The following is a 19,372-nucleotide window of genomic DNA, read 5'->3' as shown; positions in this document are numbered from 1 at the left end:
ATAATATTTGGCATTGACATAGTCCATCTAGATTGGAGGTCAGGGAGACTTCACAAAACAGATGCCCATGCCATAAAGCCGATGGATGTTTCTTATTGATACCCTTAGTCTTAAAAATCTTAAAAAGTGAAACTGATGCATTTGCTTTATAAAGTGGCAAACATATATTCTTTTATATGAAATTTAACCTGTTTACAAAAAAAATTAATTTTTTCAAGGGTTTTCTTAAAAACAGTTTTTAAATAAAAAAAGCTAACCAGTAGATGAACATGTTTTCATACAATTGGCACTAACAACAAGTAGTTATGAGGGAACCTAAATTTTTAAATTTTGTTCCCAAACCCCTAACAGTATCAACCGCGATCGGTGGCGGCACTGATCATCGGTGCTAAATATTTAAATGCCCCCGGCAAAGTTGCTATTGGTATTTAAATTAATTCAACTGCATTGGTGAGCATTTTGTGTTTATGTTCCCAACAAAATTCCAGCTATATAGGTAAGAAAAAAAGTTAAAGATTATGTTAAAAAGTTTCTTAAAGAACATAATAAAAATCACTTTGGAAGTACAACTTAAAGAGAAAACTTTATAAACAACTTAGCAAATCTTTGTACAACGTACAACTTAGATGTCTACTGGGAGATAACTGATCAGGGAGCTTCAGGAACTTTACAATTTCTCTTACTTAAGTTTTATACAACTGGGACTTAATATTGATGTCAGCACAGTATATATGAAGAGGCATTGCCAGTATAACAGCTTCTTACATGCTGATTGAATATGAGCAGACACTATCCTGTTGTCATCAGAGTGTCTTCATGATTGGCCAATAAACAACCAAGGGCGAAGTTCATCCAAGGTAGGTTTGAATATTTAGTCTAGTTTTAGAGAGATTTGTACAAATGTAAGAAAGGTCAATTTTCTATTCATCTTCACATTATGATCTCTCGTTATGGTCACCGTATGTCATAGGTAAAAATCAGTTTAATAGCAGAAAAGAGCATAATATGTATTAATTCATGTGTAATACAGGAAATATGGGAATTGTCCTGTCTTGTATTAGGCAATCTTCATAGGGAATAAAGCAAGAAAACTTATCTTGAGAAAAGAAAGTCTACTGAATGCCATTGAATGACTAACTGCATGTTATCTTCCCAATTCAAAGTGAGCTGGACTTCTGTCAACACCACTATCCAGTTAGCTTCCCAAGTCAGGAAATGGATGAAGAGTTTAGCAACTAAATTTAGTTTCTACTCAATTCCATAAAATCTGCCTAGTGTCCTCTCTGAGGGTGTTCAGGATATATGAGTAGAGACTAAACTTAAGGATGCATAGTGGAATACATGGTTTTTAATAGTTTCTGATAGCATTTCCATAGAATAGGTTATAAATATCTGATGAGTGATCAGACCCCTGAAGCTAGAAGTAGTGTGTACTCTGTGTATCTGCCTTCTCCAGGGCCTGCAGATCAGTTCCCCTTTAGATGAAGAGGATTCCAGGGTTGGCAACACAAATAAAATGTCTACACCTGCAACATCTACATCTAAGTTCCAGATAGAATGGGTTTGAATTAAGTAAAAAAGATGAAAAATAATACTACATGATGTAGGACAATGTCATTCAATAAAGATCTTCTAAAAAAAAAAACCCTTTAATTGTTTACTGCCATTCACCAGGAAATAATAAAAAATGGAGAATTCAACTCAAAACTTTCAAAGAGACTTTATCCTTCTTGGATTGTCTGATGTCCCACATCTCCAGATCATCTTCTTTATCCTGTTCTTGATCATGTATCTGATGACATTGTCAGGAAATGTTCTACTGATCACTGTGGTGAGGATCAACTCAAAGCTTCACACTCCTATGTATTTCTTCTTGAGTAATCTCTCTACGATAGACATTTGCTTCTCTTCCACCATTGTGCCTAAAATTCTAATAAATACTCTAACCATGGACAAAAGTATTTCTCTGGTGGGATGTGGAATTCAAATGTTTTTTCATATGGCCTTGGGAGCCTCAGAATGCATCCTTCTTGCTGTCATGGCCTATGATCGATTTGTAGCCATTTGCAGACCATTGCACTACCAAACCATCATCAACAAGAAGATGTGTTTTTTGTTAGCTTCAATATCATGGGGTGGGGGCTTTGCTAATGCCACCATTCACACGCCCCTTACATTCCAATTGCCCTTTTGCAAATCCCACCATGTCAACCACTTCTTCTGTGAGATGCCTCCATTCTTCAAACTTTCCTGCAAAGACACAAGTCTTAATGAAATAGTCATGTACGTGGCAGCACTAATCATTATTTTGTTCGCTTTCCTCTTGACGTTGATTTCATATATCCGTATAATTTCTACCATCTTGAAGACAATATCATCACATGGAAAAGACAAGGCTTTCTCCACATGTGCCTCCCACCTCACAGTCGTGTCTCTGTACTATGGCACCATTATCTTCATGTACCTGAAACCTCGCACTGCATACTCTCCTGAGATTGGCAAGATTATGTCAATCCTATATACAGCAGTGACCCCAATGTTTAATCCCATCATCTACAGCATGAGGAACAAGGACGTTAAAGACACAATCAAAATGAAACTTTTTCAAACAAGATGAGGTAATTGGATCATAATGTACGTATTACTAGATGACTTATTGGTGGGCACGACCAAATTTTAAACTCACCCAATACTGAGGCAGTCAAAGGAACAGGTTTGGTTACAATTCCTATAAAACTTTAGGTTGAATGTAACTATTGGTGTGAGATAATATAATTTGTTTTTAAAGTTATGATCTCTTAATAATTCTTTGGCATACTGGGTTTTCTGACATACAAGGCATTCGGGCCGTAAGGTGCTTTAACTGGTACAAATTTCCTTCTGTAGTCCAGACGTTTGGTAGATATCTAGATATTGGGTCTTTCTCTTGGAACCTTCATAATACTTTCACCTACCATAAATGAGCAGATAAGGTTATTATGAAGGGTTTATTTTTTGTTTTGTTTATTCTTGTTTAAAAACCTTTAGTTTCAATCAATGCAAAAGAAATGAACAGAAAACATTTCAACCTTAAAAGATAAAAAATCTAACTTAAAATTTTCCCACAACTTTTTTTTTTTTCATTCATGAATGCTCTCTTATTGTAAGGACTTATTTGTCGAAGATTTTAAAGTTTTAATCAAACAATTATACTCAATATATGGAAATTAAATTTCCCAATAAAAACAGATATTTTTAATGAAATATATTTTTATATTAACTTGTGAATAGAGATGAGCGAACATACTCGTCCGAGCTTGATGCTCGTTCGAGCATTAGCGTACTCGAAACTGCTCGTTGCTCGGACGAATACTTCGCCGGCTCGAGAAAATGGCAGCTCCCGCCGTTTTGCTTTTTGGCGGCCAGAAACAGAGCCAATCACAATCCAGGAGACTCTGCACTCCACCCAGCATGATGTGGTACCCTTACACGTCGATAGCAGTGGTTGGCTGGCCAGATCAGGTGACCCTGGGATAGACTAGCCGCTGCCCGCGCTGCTCGGATCATTCTGTGTCTGGATGCCGCTAGGGAGAGAGCTGCTGCTGGTCAGGGAAAGCGTTAGGGTGTTCTATTAGCTTACTGTTAGGCAGGAGTGATTCTCCAAGAACCCAACAGCCCTTCTTAGGGCTACAATAACGTTATACTTTTTTTTTTTTTATTTGCAGCTAGTACCATATTGTGAGGAATTTGCAGGGGGACTTGCTACCGTTGTGTTTAGCTCTTAGTGACACACATATCCACCTCAAACACCAAAGTGGGAAAATTTATTAGGGGTTTGATTTCAATTAGGCACAGTCTGCCATTTACTTTTTATTTTACGTTTATTTTTTTAATAACTCAGTGTCATCTCATCTGGCATAGCAGTGTGCTTTCATACTTGGCTAGAAAATAGCCATAGGAGAATCCAAACGGCTTACTTACGCCTACAGTAGCGTTATATATATTTGATTTCTGGTTGATCTGCTGGTGGCTGTCCTTGCTGCAGTGCATCTACTAGCAAATTGTGAGCAATTTGTAGTGAGACTTGTGACCGCTGTGTTTTGCGCTTAGTGACGCACATATCCATCGCAAAGACCGAAGTGGGAAAATTTATTAGGGGTTGGATTTCAATTAGGCACAGTCTGCCATTTCCTTTTTTATTTTACGTTTATTTTTTTAATAACTCAGCGTCATCTCATCTGGCATAGCAGTGTGCTTTCATACTTGGCTAGAAAATAGCCATAGGAGAATCCAAACGGCTTACTTACGCCTACAGTAGCGTTATATATATTTGATTTCTGGTTGATCTGCTGGTGGCTGTACTTGCTGCAGTGCATCTACTAGCAAATTGTGAGCAATTTGTAGTGAGACTTGCGACCACTGTGTTTTGCGCTTAGTGACGCACATATCCATCGCAAAGACCGAAGTGGGAAAATTTATTAGGGGTTGGATTTCAATTAGGCACAGTCTGCCATTTCCTTTTTTATTTTACGTTTATTTTTTTAATAACTCAGCGTCATCTCATCTGGCATAGCAGTGTGCTTTCATACTTGGCTAGAAAATAGCCATAGCAATAGGATAGCATCGTTTGGTTTTAAAAACTAAAAAACACAAAAAAAAACAAAAAACCCAAAAAAAAGTTAAAAAAAAATTAAAGTTATAACTCTCATTTTCAAAATGTTTAACCCGAGGGCTAGGGGTAGAGGACGAGGGCGGGGACGTGGGCGTCCAACTACTGCAGGGGTCAGAGGCCGTGGTCCTGGGCGGGGTGAGACACCACCTGCTTATGAGGGAGCAGGGGAACGCCGCAGAGCTACACTCCCTAGGTTCATGTCTGAAGTTACTGGGACTCGTGGTAGAGCACTGTTGAGGCCAGAACAGTGCGAACAGGTGATGTTGTGGATTGCCGACAATGCTTCGAGCAATTTGTCCACCAGTCAGTCTTCCACGCAGTCCACCCATGTCACCGAAATCGGCACTCCTCCAGCTCCTGCACCTCAGCCTCCTCCCCCCCAGTCTGCCCCCTCCCAGGAAAATTTGGCATTTGAACCGGCATACTCTGAGGAACTGTTTTCTGGACCCTTCCCACAGTCACAAACCACTTGTCCGGTTGCTGCTGAGCAATTTTCCGATGCCCAGGTTTTCCACCAGTCGCAGTCTGTGGGTGATGATGACCTTCTTGACGTAGTGGAAGAAGTGTGTAAAGAGGTGTCCGACGATGAGGAGACACGGTTGTCAGACAGTGGGGAAGTTGTTGTCAGGGCAGGAAGTCCGAGGGGGGAGCAGACTGAGGGATCGGAGGATGATGAGGTGACAGACCCAAGCTGGGTTGATAGGCCGGGTGAACACAGTGCTTCTGAGACGGAGGAGAGTCAGAACAGGTTGGAAGAGTCAGTGGTGGGGCCAGATGGAGAGGCAGGGCCAGAGCTGGTGCATCAGCGCCAAATGTGTCAACTAGTGAAGCTCCCGTGGCGAGGGCTCCAGCGGCGAGGGCTAGATTTTCAGAAGTCTGGAGGTTCTTTAAGGAAACACCGGATGACCGACGGACTGTGGTGTGCAACATTTGCCAAACCAGGATCAGCAGGGGTTCCACCACTAATAGCTTAACTACCACCAGTATGCGCAGGCATATGAATGCTAAACTCCCCACTCAGTGGCAACAAGCCCGTTCACCTCCGGCCGTGCACACCACTGCTCCTTCCCCTGTGTCAGCTGATAGTCAGCTCCCTGCCCAGGACCCTGCCACAAAAACCCCATCGTCGCCTCCACGATCCTCCACAGCATCCACCAGCGTTCAGCTCTCCATACCCCAGACGCTGGAGCGGAAACGCAAATATAGTGCAACCCACCCGCACGCCCAAGCCCTTAATGTCCACATCTCCAAATTGCTTAGCCTGTAGATGCTGCCCTATAGGCTAGTAGAGACCGAGGCCTTTCGCAACCTCATGGCGGCGGCCGCCCCTCGGTATTCGGTCCCCAGCCGCCACTACTTTTTCCGATGTGCCGTCCAAGCCCTGCACCAGCACGTGTCAGACAACATCATCCGTGCCCTGACCAACGCCGTTTCTGACAAGGTCCACCTGACCACGGACACGTGGACGAGTGCTGCCGGGCAGGGCCACTATATATCGCTGACGGCACATTGGGTTAACTTGGTGGAGGCTGGGACCGAGTCTGACCCTGCGGCTGGTCATATACTGCCGACGCCGAGGATTGCGGGGCCTACCTCAGTCCAGGTGTTTCAGGCCTACTATGCCTCCTCCTCCTCCCACCCCTCCTCCACCTCCTCCTCTGAACTACCGTCCGTGGGCATGGCGCCATCAGTCGGTAGCTCTAGGCACAGCAGCAGTGCCGTCGCTAAGCGACAGCAGGCGGTGCTCAAACTGCTGAGCCTAGGCGATAAAAGGCACACCGCCCAAGAACTATTACAGGGCATCACAGCGCAGACTGATCTGTGGCTGGCACCGCTGAACCTAAAGCCAGGCATGGTTGTGTGTGACAACGGCCGTAACCTGGTGGCGGCTCTGCAACTCGGCAGACTGACACATGTGCCATGCCTGGCCCATGTGTTAAATCTCATAGTTCAGCGTTTCCTCAAGACATACCCCAATCTGTCTGATTTGCTCACGAAGGTGCGCCGCATCTGTGCGCATTTCAGGAAGTCCAGCACAGATGCTGCCACTCTCAGGGCAGCGCAGCGCCGCCTCCAACTGCCCGCTCACCGACTGTTGTGCGACGTGCCCACGAGGTGGAATTCAACACTGACCATGTTATCCAGAGTTTACCAGCAGCGCCAAGCGATTGTAGACTGCCAGATGTCAACTTCCACCAGAACTGGTAGTCAGGTCAGTCAGCTTCCTCAAGTCTACATTGAGGAGTGGACGTGGATGTCTGATATCTTTCAGGTGCTGAGTAACTTTGAGGAGTCAACACAGATGGTCAGTGGCGATGCCGCCATCATCAGCCTCACCATCCCGCTGCTTGGCCTGTTGAAAAACTCTCTGATCAGCATGAAGTCGGAAGCTTTGCGCTCGTCACAAGAGACGGGGGAAGAAGATTCCCTTGTTGATAGCCAAAGCACCCTTAGGTCTGTTACTCAGCGCATATCGGAGGAGGTGGAGGAGGATGAGGAGGAAGAGGAGGAGAATGTTGGCGAGACACAAGAGAGGACCATTGTTGAGTTCTTCACTGTTCAGCATGTATGGGCAGAAGTAGAGGAGTTGGAGGAGTTGGAGGAGGAGGAAATGGACAGTCAGGCCAGTGAGGGGAGTGAATTCTTATGCGTTGGTACTCTGGCGCATATGGCAGATTTCATGCTAGGCTGCCTATCCCGTGACCCTCGCGTTCAAAGAATTTATTCCAGCACCGATTACTGGGTGTTCACTCTCCTGGACCCACGGTACAAGCAAAATCTTTCCACTCTCATCCCTGGAGAGGAAAGGAGTGTGAGAATGCATGAATACCAGCAGGCCCTGGTGCACAAGCTGAAACAGTATTTCCCTTCTGACAGCGCTAGCGGCAGAGTGCGTAGTTCTGCGGGACAAGTAGCGAGGGAGAGTAGGCGAGCAGGCAGCTTGTCCAGCACTGGCAAGGGTACGCTTTACAAGGCTTTTGCCAGCTTTATGTCACCCCAGCAAGACACTGTCACCTGTCCCTAGTCTCGGCAGAGTAGGGCTGATCTTTACAGAAAGATGGTGAGGGAGTACGTAGCTGACCATACCATCGTCCTAAATGATCACACAGCTCCCTACAACTACTGGGTTTCAAAGCTGGACATGTGGCACGAACTGGCGCTGTACGCCTTGGAGGTTCTTGCCTGCCCTGCCGCTAGCGTCTTGTCCGAGCGGGTTTTCAGTGCAGCTGGTGGCATCATCACCGATAAGCGTACACGCCTGTCGACTGACAGCGCTGACAGGCTGATGCTTATCAAGATGAATAAAGCCTGGATTTCTCATAATTTCCAATCTCCACCAGGTGAAGGAAGCTCAACCTGAATAATTTATCCACTCCTCCTCCTCCTCATTTTCCTCCTTCTCCTCCTCTTTGTACAGTAAAGCAGAGGAAACTGGCTATTTTTTGACAGGGCCCACTGGCTCTAGCTATAGTACTTTATGCATTTAATTTTTCTGGAGGGCCACCGATCCGGTCCTCTGTTTTAAACAATTTTTGGGAGTGCCACATACAGGCACTCAATCTATTCAATTTTTCTGGAGGGCCACCTACCTGCTCCTCTGGTTTGAAAACTTTTTTGGACTGCCACATACAGGCACTCAATCTATTTCATTTTTCTGGAGGGCCACCTACCTGCTCCTCTGGTTTGAAAACTTTTTTGGACTGCCACATACAGGCACTCAATCTATTTAATTTTTCTGGAGGGCCACCTACCTGCTCCTCTGGTTTGAAAAGTTTTTTGGACTGCCACATACAGGCACTCAATCTATTCAATTTTTCTGGAGGGCCACCTACCTGCTCTTCTGGTTTGAAAACTTTTTTGGACTGCCACATACAGGCACTCAATCTATTTCATTTTTCTGGAGGGCCACCTACCTGCTCCTCTGGTTTGAAAACTTTTTTGGACTGCCACATACAGGCACTCAATCTATTTAATTTTTCTGGAGGGCCACCTACCTGCTCCTCTGGTTTGAAAACTTTTTTGGACTGCCACATACAGGCACTCAATCTATTCAATTTTTCTGGAGGGCCACCTACCTGCTCTTCTGGTTTGAAAACTTTTTTGGACTGCCACATACAGGCACTCAATCTATTCCATTTTTCTGGAGGGCCACCTACCTGCTCCTCTGGTTTGAAAACTTTTTTGGACTGCCACATACAGGCACTCAATCTATTTCATTTTTCTGGAGGGCCACCTACCTGCTCCTCTGGTTTGAAAACTTTTTTGGACTGCCACATACAGGCACTATACAAATGAAATTGTCTCAATAGCAGCCTCCACACGTTGTCTCCATTGCTACCTCCAAAAGTCATCCATATAGCTGCCTCCATACATCGTCCCTTTATCAAACGAGATGTGTCAGGCAGAAATTTGGGTTGTTTTCATGGATTCCACATCAAAGTTGTTAACTTTGTCGCCACCCTGCTGTGTTATCCACAAAATATACTGGCAAACTTTTATCATTTACCAATATTATTTCAGCGCTTCTTGCGCTTCTGTTTACATTCCCCTCACCCGCCATATCCTAAACTTATAAGAACGCTACTACACTTGATCTTATACAAAAGGTTCTTAGAAGAGCTGTTTGGGGAGTAGCCTAGAGCAGTGATTTTCAACCTTTTTTGAGCCGCGGCACACTTTTTATACTTAGAAAATCCTGGGGCACATCACCAACCAAAATAGCACACAATGACACTAAAACAGTCCTATTATACATATTGTTAATAATATAGATTCTAAATTTATTTTACTCACTCAGTGTGAAACCTGGGCCTGTTTCGATAAACACAAAAGGGATATCCTGGCAGGAATGGTGGAAAGACGCACACGAAGCTCTTCCCCAACAGTTCTCAGTTTCTCCCTGTTTTTACTATATAGTGCTGATTATTATGTGGCTCATATGCTGCAAAATAAAGGTGTACAATGAGAAGTACTATGGCCATGAGGCCAGAGTACAAGTGCCAGCTCATATACTCGGCGTATGAGCTGGTACTTGTAGTACTCCAGCCTCATAACTATAATATTTGTCATTCTACATTTCTCATTGTTATATGCAGTATACTGCTGGAGTACTAAAAGTACCAGCTCATATGCTGAGTATTCTGCCAACAGTTCATATACTCAGGCAAAAGCTCATATAGTCAGCATTATTGGTGAGCATTACCTTGGCGGTGGGCAAATGTGAGAGTCTCTCCGCTCTCAGGATGATGCGCCGGCCTCGGTGACATCATTTTGTTGTGCGAGGTTCAAAGCTTGCGCATGTGTTATTGTTCACGTCTCCTACATTGTAAGAAGCCGAGACTGCGCAACGCTGCACATTGCCGGGAAACAAAACACAGGGGGCACCATAGTTTGGGGAACTTTCTCCGCGGCACACCTGACCATGTGTCGCGGCACACTAGTGTGCCACGGCACACTGGTTGAAAATCACTGCCCTAGAGACACGGGCTTGGATTGGCGAAAGCTCGCCTGGCAGCGGAGCGCCAGCTCCATGCCAAGATCCAACTAACATAGTTTTAACTGCAGCACCTTTAATCTACTACTAGTTCACTGCCTCCATACATGGTCCCCTTATCAAACGAGCTGTGTCAGGCAGAATTTTGGGTTGTTTTCATGGCTTCCATGTTAACTTTGTCGCCACCCTGCTGTGTAATCCACAAAATATACTGGCAAACTTTTATCATGTACCGATATTATTTGAGCGCTTCTTGCTCACCTCCTTTGTTTCCTCTCTGCCACCCATTGGTTTGAAGCCTGAGTCCATTTAGGGTATGTCGCCATGCCACTCTCTAGCCTGCCGCTGCTGCCGCTGCCTCTGCATGCCGTCCCCTATAGTGTCAGGGTCAATTATTGGATGTTTTAGATGCTATCTAGCTTCATTCTGTCACTCTGTCATGGCCATGCTGTTGCCCATAATTTTGGCATAATGGTGCGATTAAGCAGCCTCAGAGGCATCCATGCATGCTGCCCCTGCTGTTTCCTGTCCATTTCCGTGGTGTTTCCATCCTTTTCTGAGGTTCCCAGGTGTTTGGCCAAGCTTCCCTGTGCAGAGCCTTGGTCCCCTTGAAAAATGCTCGAGTCTCCCATTGACTTCAATGGGGCTCGTCATTCGAGACGAGCACTCGAGCATCGGGAAAAGTTCGTCTCGAATAATGAGTACCCGAGCATTTTAGTGCTCGCTCATCTCTACTTGTGAAATAAAAAACATTGGGGGACATGTATCAAGTTTTTGGATTGCCTTTTTCTTACATTTTTGAGACTTTTCATGGTGCTAGTACTCATTTGCACCTTTTTTTGCGCCTAAAACTGTCTTACTTCAAAGTTTGCCATTGTCTAGTTTTCTGCTGTGTTCCCTGAGTTATCACCAGATGTGAAATTTGTTACTTTTTGTAAAAAGTCGCAAATTTTGGTATAAAATGGAGGAGAATCTGATAAGTCACCCTAATTTTTGAACGCACATCCCTTGGAGAATATAGCAAGGTGTAATATGTGGTGTAGACTAATACAAGTGGTGAAATGAGCATTTTGAACATACAGGTGCTTTCCAAAAATGAAGTGCAATGGATGCCCATTCCAAATTATTTTTGGAAATACACAAAAGTATGGTGCCTGCTATGTGATGCCCAGTTAGTGCCACTGTGAAATGTCAGGTCTCCGATTAGAAAGCCATGTTTCCTGACGTGAGAAAGACTTATCCTAAACACTAGCCAGAAAATATGGCAAGGTCCGGAATGATAAAGCCCCAGGTGTAGTTTAGGCAGAACTTAGAGAATTACAATAGATGTGCTAACAAATCCAGAGGCTTGTAGGGGAAATAGAAAACCTATAATAAATTAAAACCATCAAGTGACCCTAGTCTTCAAACTACATCCCTATGTCAAGGATTATGGTGAGCAATTTTATTTTCACAATAATTCCTTTTACTGAAATTAATTCCAAACAAAGGTTGGGTGTAAATTGTGAATGTGTTGCGTATAAGGTGGTGGAAAATACCAAGGCACCAACTAAAATTTTGTCACTCTGGAGTTCTCGCAGGTCTCGTAGTAATATACAGGGTCCTAACCCCCCTTTTGAAACAGACTCTTTTCTGAGTCCTTCCTTTAGAAGCAAAAGAAAATGTTATCCTGGTAAAACACACAGCGATGGCTAATCCAGAGGTACTGGGGCCCTGTCCTTCTTGTCCAAATATTAGTGCCTTAATCCCCAACTCTTGAAAATGGAGAAATGGTATGGCATGACCTGCACATTGGAACAGCACGTAAGAGTTGTACAGAATCATGTGTACAATGTACACGGCCAGCGTTTTTTGTACCATATCTTCGCTTTCTGTAGGGCGCTGTATGGCTTCCACACATGATCTGACAGATCAAACCCACCCATGTATTTATTGTAAGCCAGGATGCCGTCTAGATTGGGGGCAGTGGTTGTGGTACCTTGTACACAGGTGAGGGTGCTGCAGTCCCCCTGAACTGTTGTCAGAACAAGGATATCCCTTTTGTCCTTATACAGGCAGTCCCCGGGTTACATACAAGATAGGTTCTGTAAGTTTGTTCTTAAGTTGAGTTTGTATGTAAGTCGGAACCGTATACTTTATAATTGTAACCCCAGTCAAAAAATTTTTGGCCTCTGTGACAATTGGATTTTAAAAATGTTGGATTATCATAAGAACCAGGAAAAATAATAAATCTTAATTACAGGCACCATCGATAACTGTTATAGCTATTTATTGTAGCCCAGGAATAAAGTACAGTAAATTACCAAAATCCAGATGTCCGTTTGTAACTAGGGGTCGTATGTAAGTCAGGTATTCAAGTAGGGGACTGCGTATACTTGATTAACACCATGTTCTGATTTCTGCCTGCCTTGATGTCCTTCCTTACTAAGTGGATGCCTAACAAGGGATCCAGGGAGACCTCTCTGGTTTTTGCATACAGTGCCGCTCGCTACAGGATCTTTGGAACTGAGTGATAGGAATACAGGTGGCAACCCTTCTCCAGTAGTGGGTGCACAGATCGTCGGAGCTCTCTGAGAGATGGCATGATGCCACGAGATAAGGCCCATTTCACTGCAGCAATTTTTGTTTTGTGTTGCTTCCATTTCCCCCTTTGATGCCCATTGAGATGGATATTGCTGCTATTGGCTGGTCTGAATCGAACAAGCTGATAGCAGCAAACATGGACAGGGAGAGACAGCAAATCCCCTCTGGACCACGAGGCAAAATGGATGGCTGTCAGGGACAGCCAGCATCTTGCCCTGATCATTGTGTCTACAGACATGGTGATCGGTATTACAGACCGTCATAAGCAAAATTGCTGTTATTGACTGGTCGACATTGATCAGCCAATAGCAGTGATCATGAACGAGGAGGGAAGGCTTGAAACCTATCTGGCCCACGGGGTAAGATGGATGGCCATCAGGAACAGCCGTCATATTGCCCCGATCACTGTGTCTGTATTGTGTTGGCAAGTCACTCCCTACCACGCCGTTCTATTATGCCGCACATCGGGGGGGGGGGCTTTAACTCCTTAAGGATGTAGCCGATTTAAAATTTAATGCTCAGTCGCAATTTTTGGGATTCCGACTTGAGTTACTGTATATGGTTATAACTTTTGATCACTGTTACTTATCAAAGCAATTATGAGATTGTTTGTTTTTTTCTCCACATGTTGTACTTCAATTTAGTGGTAAATTTTGGCTGATAAGTTTTGAGTTTATTAATTAAAAGAAAAAGAAAAAATTATGAATTTTTTATAAAATTTGAAATTTAAAATCATTGTGCTTTCAGGCAGATAGATTTACCACCTAAATAAGTTGCTGGATAACATTTCCCATTTGTCTACTTTACATTTTCAGCATTTTTGAAAATGTCTGGATAATTTATTTTTATGTCATGCAACTTACAAATCGATATTGGTTTTCCGTATTTTAAAATTGACTATTTTGTGGATAATTAATGGTTTTTTATATTTAATATTTAATAAACCCCTTTATATCTACCCATTTTCAAATCTGCTCCTCTCAAACTATCAGAAACAGCTATAAGGAAGATTGTTACCTCTTAAGATCTTCATAGTAATTAAACGAAAATGGAGGTGAAATTTAGAATGGTCAAATTTTGTCTGTTATACGTTTATTTAGCCCTAAAATTTACACATGTCACTCGGCTTACAAATGGAATATCGGTTTTCCGAATTTTCCGGATTTACTATTTTGGGGATAATTACTGTTTTGAATGAAATTTTAAATACTTAACATTTAAAAACCCCAATATGTTTAAACCCATTTTCAAATCTGCACCCTCAAACTATCAGAAACAGAATTTAGGAACATTGTTAAACCCTTGAGATCGTGACAGTCATTAAATCAAAATGGAGGTGAAATTATTCCTAATGCTTGAGTGGCCTGTAACTTTATAAATTTTTAATCATCTAATATGCAAATATCTGAAAGGGACCACTGGCTTCAGCTCCGGCCTCTCCACTCTTCATCCTACCACGAGATCTTCAGCGCACAGCTCCTGGTAGCATAGACTCTCTATGCAGAGCCAGCGGCTGCACATACTCAGCTGGGAAGTTGGAGCTACTCCGCATGCTTAATTGCTCCGGCTTCGGAGCCGGGTATGTGAATCCATAAAATAAAGATCAGTTAAATGCAGATACAGTTAAAATAGATAAAGAGATCACGGCTTTGATTTAGCAGGTGTTCAGTCCTCTAAATAATTTACAAAATAACTAGATTTATTTTATGTCCTATTTACAATATTCTAAAAATAAGCAAAAGAGCCAACCTGCAATTCTCACCAATCAGACCACAAGGTCTGACCTGGTCTACCTGCTGGCAATCGCTTATGGATAAATCGGAGCCTTTTAGTGTGCTAGCGGAAGGGGGATTGGACACCAATCTTAATAAATTCACATCGATATATTGAATATTGTCATAAAAATTAATACATTAATACAATAATCACATAATCCGAGAAATAAAAGACTTCAAATTAATTACATGTTATGAAACAGATAAACCCAATAATTACCCCAAGAGGACAATGGTGACATAAAATGTTAATATTCTGATTTGTATGATATGAAATATGAATTGTAAAGTACAATTATAGGGGAGTTTAAATGACCACAGAGTGAAACTTTAAACATCTTAGATGTCTACTGGGAAATCATCAGAAGGGATCTCGAGGGACATCACAACCTCTTTTAATTAAGTTCTGTACATCTGGGACTAAAAGCTGGTGTCAACACAAGATATATTAAGAGGCTTTGTTGGTATAATAGCTTCCTCTATGCTGATCAAACTTGATCAGACACTGTTTTGCCATCATCTACCTAAGGTAAGTTTTGATAAACAGTACTCAGAAAAAAAGTCCATTTATAGGAAGAGATTTTAGTTTAGGTCTAGTATGAGAGGGATTTAATTTCACTTCATTGTTTGCCAAATTTTCCATTTACCTTCGCTGTATAATGTGTCAATCATATATATAGAGAGGACATATATATTCTGACATTACTGCGAAACAATGGAGTTCAAAGCAAAGTCAATCTATGGTTTACGCATAGTTCCTGGCATCATCTCTAGGCAGGAGGTTCTCAATTTAAGAAATTATATAGATGGGTAGCCAACTATTTTTATACAGTACAGGGAATCTTGGAAGTCTTGATGCGGTCCTAATTTTATCTGGGAGGTCCTAGACCCAACTGTCTGGACTGCATATGATAGGTCATCAATATTAGATCAGTGCTAAGACTCTTAAGTCCCTGTCAATCCAGCACAAAGAATATAATGCTAGAAGTAAAACTCAGCTCATATTCGAGTTTTTGTGCGTCATGATCAGCTAATCGGTAGAGGTTCTCCACCAACTGAAGATTCATTATTATTCTATTACATTCATAGTTATTCTATGTGATTTATAGACAATTGGATCCCAATCTATCATTAGTCCACTTTGCAAAGCCGCACACGTCCTCAAAAAGTTGTGAATGGGAAAAGAAAGGTAGAATCAAAGCTAAAATATAGTCTTTATTGACTCAATCAAACAGTTCACAGTCTTATTATAAACCACATAAGAAGAGTTATAGATTCACCACCCCAAATTTGACATTAGATTAATAAGTGGACCCCCAATAGTCAAACACCTGAAACTATATCCCAAACACCGTAGTTGCATAGTTATTTATTATGGTTGAAAAAAGACACTTGTCCTTCGAGTTCCATCAAGGACGTCAAGAGAAATGGTCAATAGGATAGTATATTATGGATAATATTGTGAAAAGAGCAGATTGGTTCAAATGTTCAGACGTTCTAATTCAAGAGGGGCTTGAATTCATTAGGCCCCTTACACACCAGTGAGTGTGATGCGTCCAACACGCATCACGCTCTCAGCATGTGCTGGCTGGAACGTTTGTCCCGAACACCTAGCAACCGGAACCGAACTAAGGATGTGAGTGACTTCCAGTGGTCAGTATTCAGGACAGAGGTTCCAGCCAACACATGCTGTGAGGGGGATGCCGGTTAGACGGATCACACTGGCTGGTGAGTACGGGGCCTTAGACTTGGCTGTATCTGCATTTTATACTCATGTGATGCCAACAGACATGTAGACTCATGCAATGCTTTGACATTAATGTAACTTGTCCGTTGCCCAGCCCTAGTACCCTCGACTCTGGTATACAATACTTACTGGAGAACGTATCACCACCGCTCCTGCACTGCCTCCATGATTGCAGGTGTGGTGATACTGCAATGGATGATATCGCTGTCAGTACTCCCCATTGTGATAGAGACAGATTCACTCCGAGAACAGCTGAGAGATGGGAGAGTGAGCATGTGCAGCATTATCACAGGCCTGACAGCTGCAGCCTTCCCAGGAGACATAGAGACAGACGTTATCCCGCATCCACTGGGAACCAGTTAGTCACGCTGTCGCCAGTTAGTGAAGCTGGAGCTGACAGCGCTCCAGGAACATGAACAATGCAGTGAGGTGGTTGGTTTCTTCCCTCTGCTCTAGTGGAATTATTTTGGTACTTATAAGCAAACTTACAACTTTTCCTTTCTCTTTGCTTGTGTGTATCGTCCTCTCTAATGGTCCAGCCATTCTTTATAAGGGAACAGTACAAAATAATTTAATAATTTAAAATTCTGCTGATTGAACCAGTTATCAGCCACATCTTATATACAGAGTCACGGTTAAAGTGACTGCAGGGAACCTGGAGCTTGGATAACAGAGGGGAGGAGGACACAGGACGGGTTAGTAAAGAGCGTTGACATTTCATGCAGTTAGTAGGCTTGCTTATATTTGTTTCCATTTTTCTTGATACTCCAATTGATAAAATTTCCATTATAGGTATCTTGAGGGAATGTCAGGGATTTTTTTTATAAAGTATGAAATACTGTATACTATACAGAGGTGTATGAAATGTGCCACAACTATAGCTCACCCAGCATTATTTTGTATGCAATGCAATTCTTTACATCTTTCTCATATGTTATGACATATCATATTGTATATATGTAAGATTAAATCCGTGGTCTACAAAGTCAAAAAAACTGCTAAACGACATCCACTTGTTTGCATGGGTATTTGGCCTACTATGGCGAGCCTCCACAGTACTCAAGGAATGAAGGGAGATCCTAAAGCTCCACCACTTTGTTTGAGTGTATACAATGTGGTCATGTGCCCTGCTTACTGTGGGCTCTGTCCTGTTTTTATGCTGTTTTTAAACTGTATGAATTAATAAAATATGTATGGTTCTTTTGTTCAATAAAATGATAATTTTTTGTTATATTCACGTGTCCTCCATATTCTATGGTTGTTCATTTATTATGTTGGTGTAGACCATGTAGGACCACCATGCTTTTTCAAAATGTCCTCTCAATATTTTAAGTTGTAAGTTCCCACTATAACTGTAAGTTCCCACTATAACTGAAAAAACCTTTTATGAACACTGATAAATCCTTAGCTCAGTCAGAAGTTTAAGTCCAGCTCTCCCCCAATCATTTGCCATTTAACACCATTGATCGGAGCTGGCACTGATCTTGGGTGTTAATTCTTTCAGTTCTGCCAGCAAAGCCATCATAAGGGTGTGATAATCCTTATCAAAGTGACCACTTTGCTGGTGGCATTTCACACCGGCGATCAGTGCCAACCCCTTTAAAGGCTGTTACAGTGGGGGTACAGATATGGAACCTGGACAGAATTTTGAGATTCAAACCTGAATTTCAAGAAGTCTTCTCCACCGTATCTATGGTACGGGAATGGGTTATTCCGCCAGGATTTGAAGACCAGTAGAAGAAGGTTTTCTCAAATAATACATTTCTTATAAATAACATTTCATTGTTTCCTACCATTCACCAGGCAAATAACATATAATGGAAAACTCAAATCAAACTTCTCAAAGAGAATTTATCCTCCTTGGCCTGTCTGATGTCCCACATCTCCAGATCATCTTCTTTTTTCTGTTTTTGTTCATGTATCTGATGACATTGTCAGGAAATGTTCTACTGATCACTGCAGTGAGGATCAACTCAAAGCTTCACACTCCTATGTATTTCTTCCTGAGTAATCTCTCTGTGATTGACATCTGCTTCTCCTCCACCATTGTGCCTAAAATGCTATTAAATACTTTATCAAAGGACAGGAGTATTTCTCTGGTGGGATGTGGAATTCAAATGTTTTTCCATATGGCCCTGGGAGCCTCAGAATGCATCCTTCTTGCCGTCATGGCCTACGATCGATTTGTCGCCATTTGCAGTCCACTCCACTACCAAACCATCATTAATAGGAAGAAGTGTTTTTTATTAGCTTCATTATCATGGGGTGGGGGCTTTGCTAATGCCACCATTCACACGCCCCTTACTTTCCAACTGCCCTTTTGCAAATCTCACCATGTCAACCACTTCTTCTGTGAGATGCCTCCATTCTTCAAACTTTCCTGCAAAGACACACGTCTCAATGAAATAGTCATGTACGTGGCAGCACTAATCATTATCTTGTTTGCTTTCCTCTTGACATTGATTTCATATATCCGTATAATTTCAACCATCTTGAAGACAATATCATCACATGGAAAAGATAAAGCTTTCTCCACTTGCGCCTCCCACCTCACAGTCGTGTCTCTGTACTATGGCACCATTATCTTCATGTACCTGAAACCTCGCACTGCATACTCTCCTGAGATTGGCAAAATCATGTCCATCCTATATACAGCAGTGACTCCAATGCTTAATCCCATTATCTACAGCATGAGGAACAAGGACGTTAAAGACACAATCAAAACAAAACTTTTTAGGCTGTCAAACCCTTCAAACAAGGTAAAGTAATTGGAACATGAGTTTGGGTTCACTTGTTACTAGATATCTTATTGGTTGGCAGCACAACTTTTTGAACACTCACCAATCCTGATATGTTTTCAAGCCACTCTCGACCAGTTTATGCTTCTTATATATGGACAAATGAACAGATGAGGTTGCAATTCTTTTACAGATTGAGGGTGGGTGTAACTGCTACCCAGAGATTCCTACAAATTTTTAAAAAGGTTCTTATCTCTCAATAATTGTGGGTTATGGGCATACAAGGCATGTATATGGGCTAAAATGTGGTTTAACAAGTGTATTTCTATGCTGTACTCCAGAAGGATAATTTCTTGTTGCATACATTGGGTCTAGAGATGAGCG

General features: G+C 42.3%; 2 protein-coding genes across 2 annotated transcripts; both read left to right on the top strand.

Moving 5' to 3' along the window:
• Positions 1-1,687: 1,687 nt before the first annotated feature.
• On the top strand, positions 1,688-2,617 carry LOC140070029 (olfactory receptor 5AP2-like). The gene has a single exon (XM_072116360.1). It carries the CDS (start codon positions 1,688-1,690, stop codon positions 2,615-2,617), a length of 930 nt encoding a protein of 309 aa, XP_071972461.1.
• Positions 2,618-18,067: 15,450 nt separating this feature from the next.
• Positions 18,068-19,018, top strand: LOC140070028 (olfactory receptor 5AP2-like). Its single transcript, XM_072116359.1, has one exon. It carries the CDS (start codon positions 18,068-18,070, stop codon positions 19,016-19,018), a length of 951 nt encoding a protein of 316 aa, XP_071972460.1.
• Positions 19,019-19,372: the final 354 nt, after the last annotated feature.

Source organism: Engystomops pustulosus, chromosome 7, assembly GCF_040894005.1.
Source record: "Engystomops pustulosus chromosome 7, aEngPut4.maternal, whole genome shotgun sequence".
NCBI classification, from domain to species: domain Eukaryota; kingdom Metazoa; phylum Chordata; class Amphibia; order Anura; family Leptodactylidae; genus Engystomops; species Engystomops pustulosus.
This window is presented reverse-complemented; position numbering and strand designations above follow the sequence as displayed.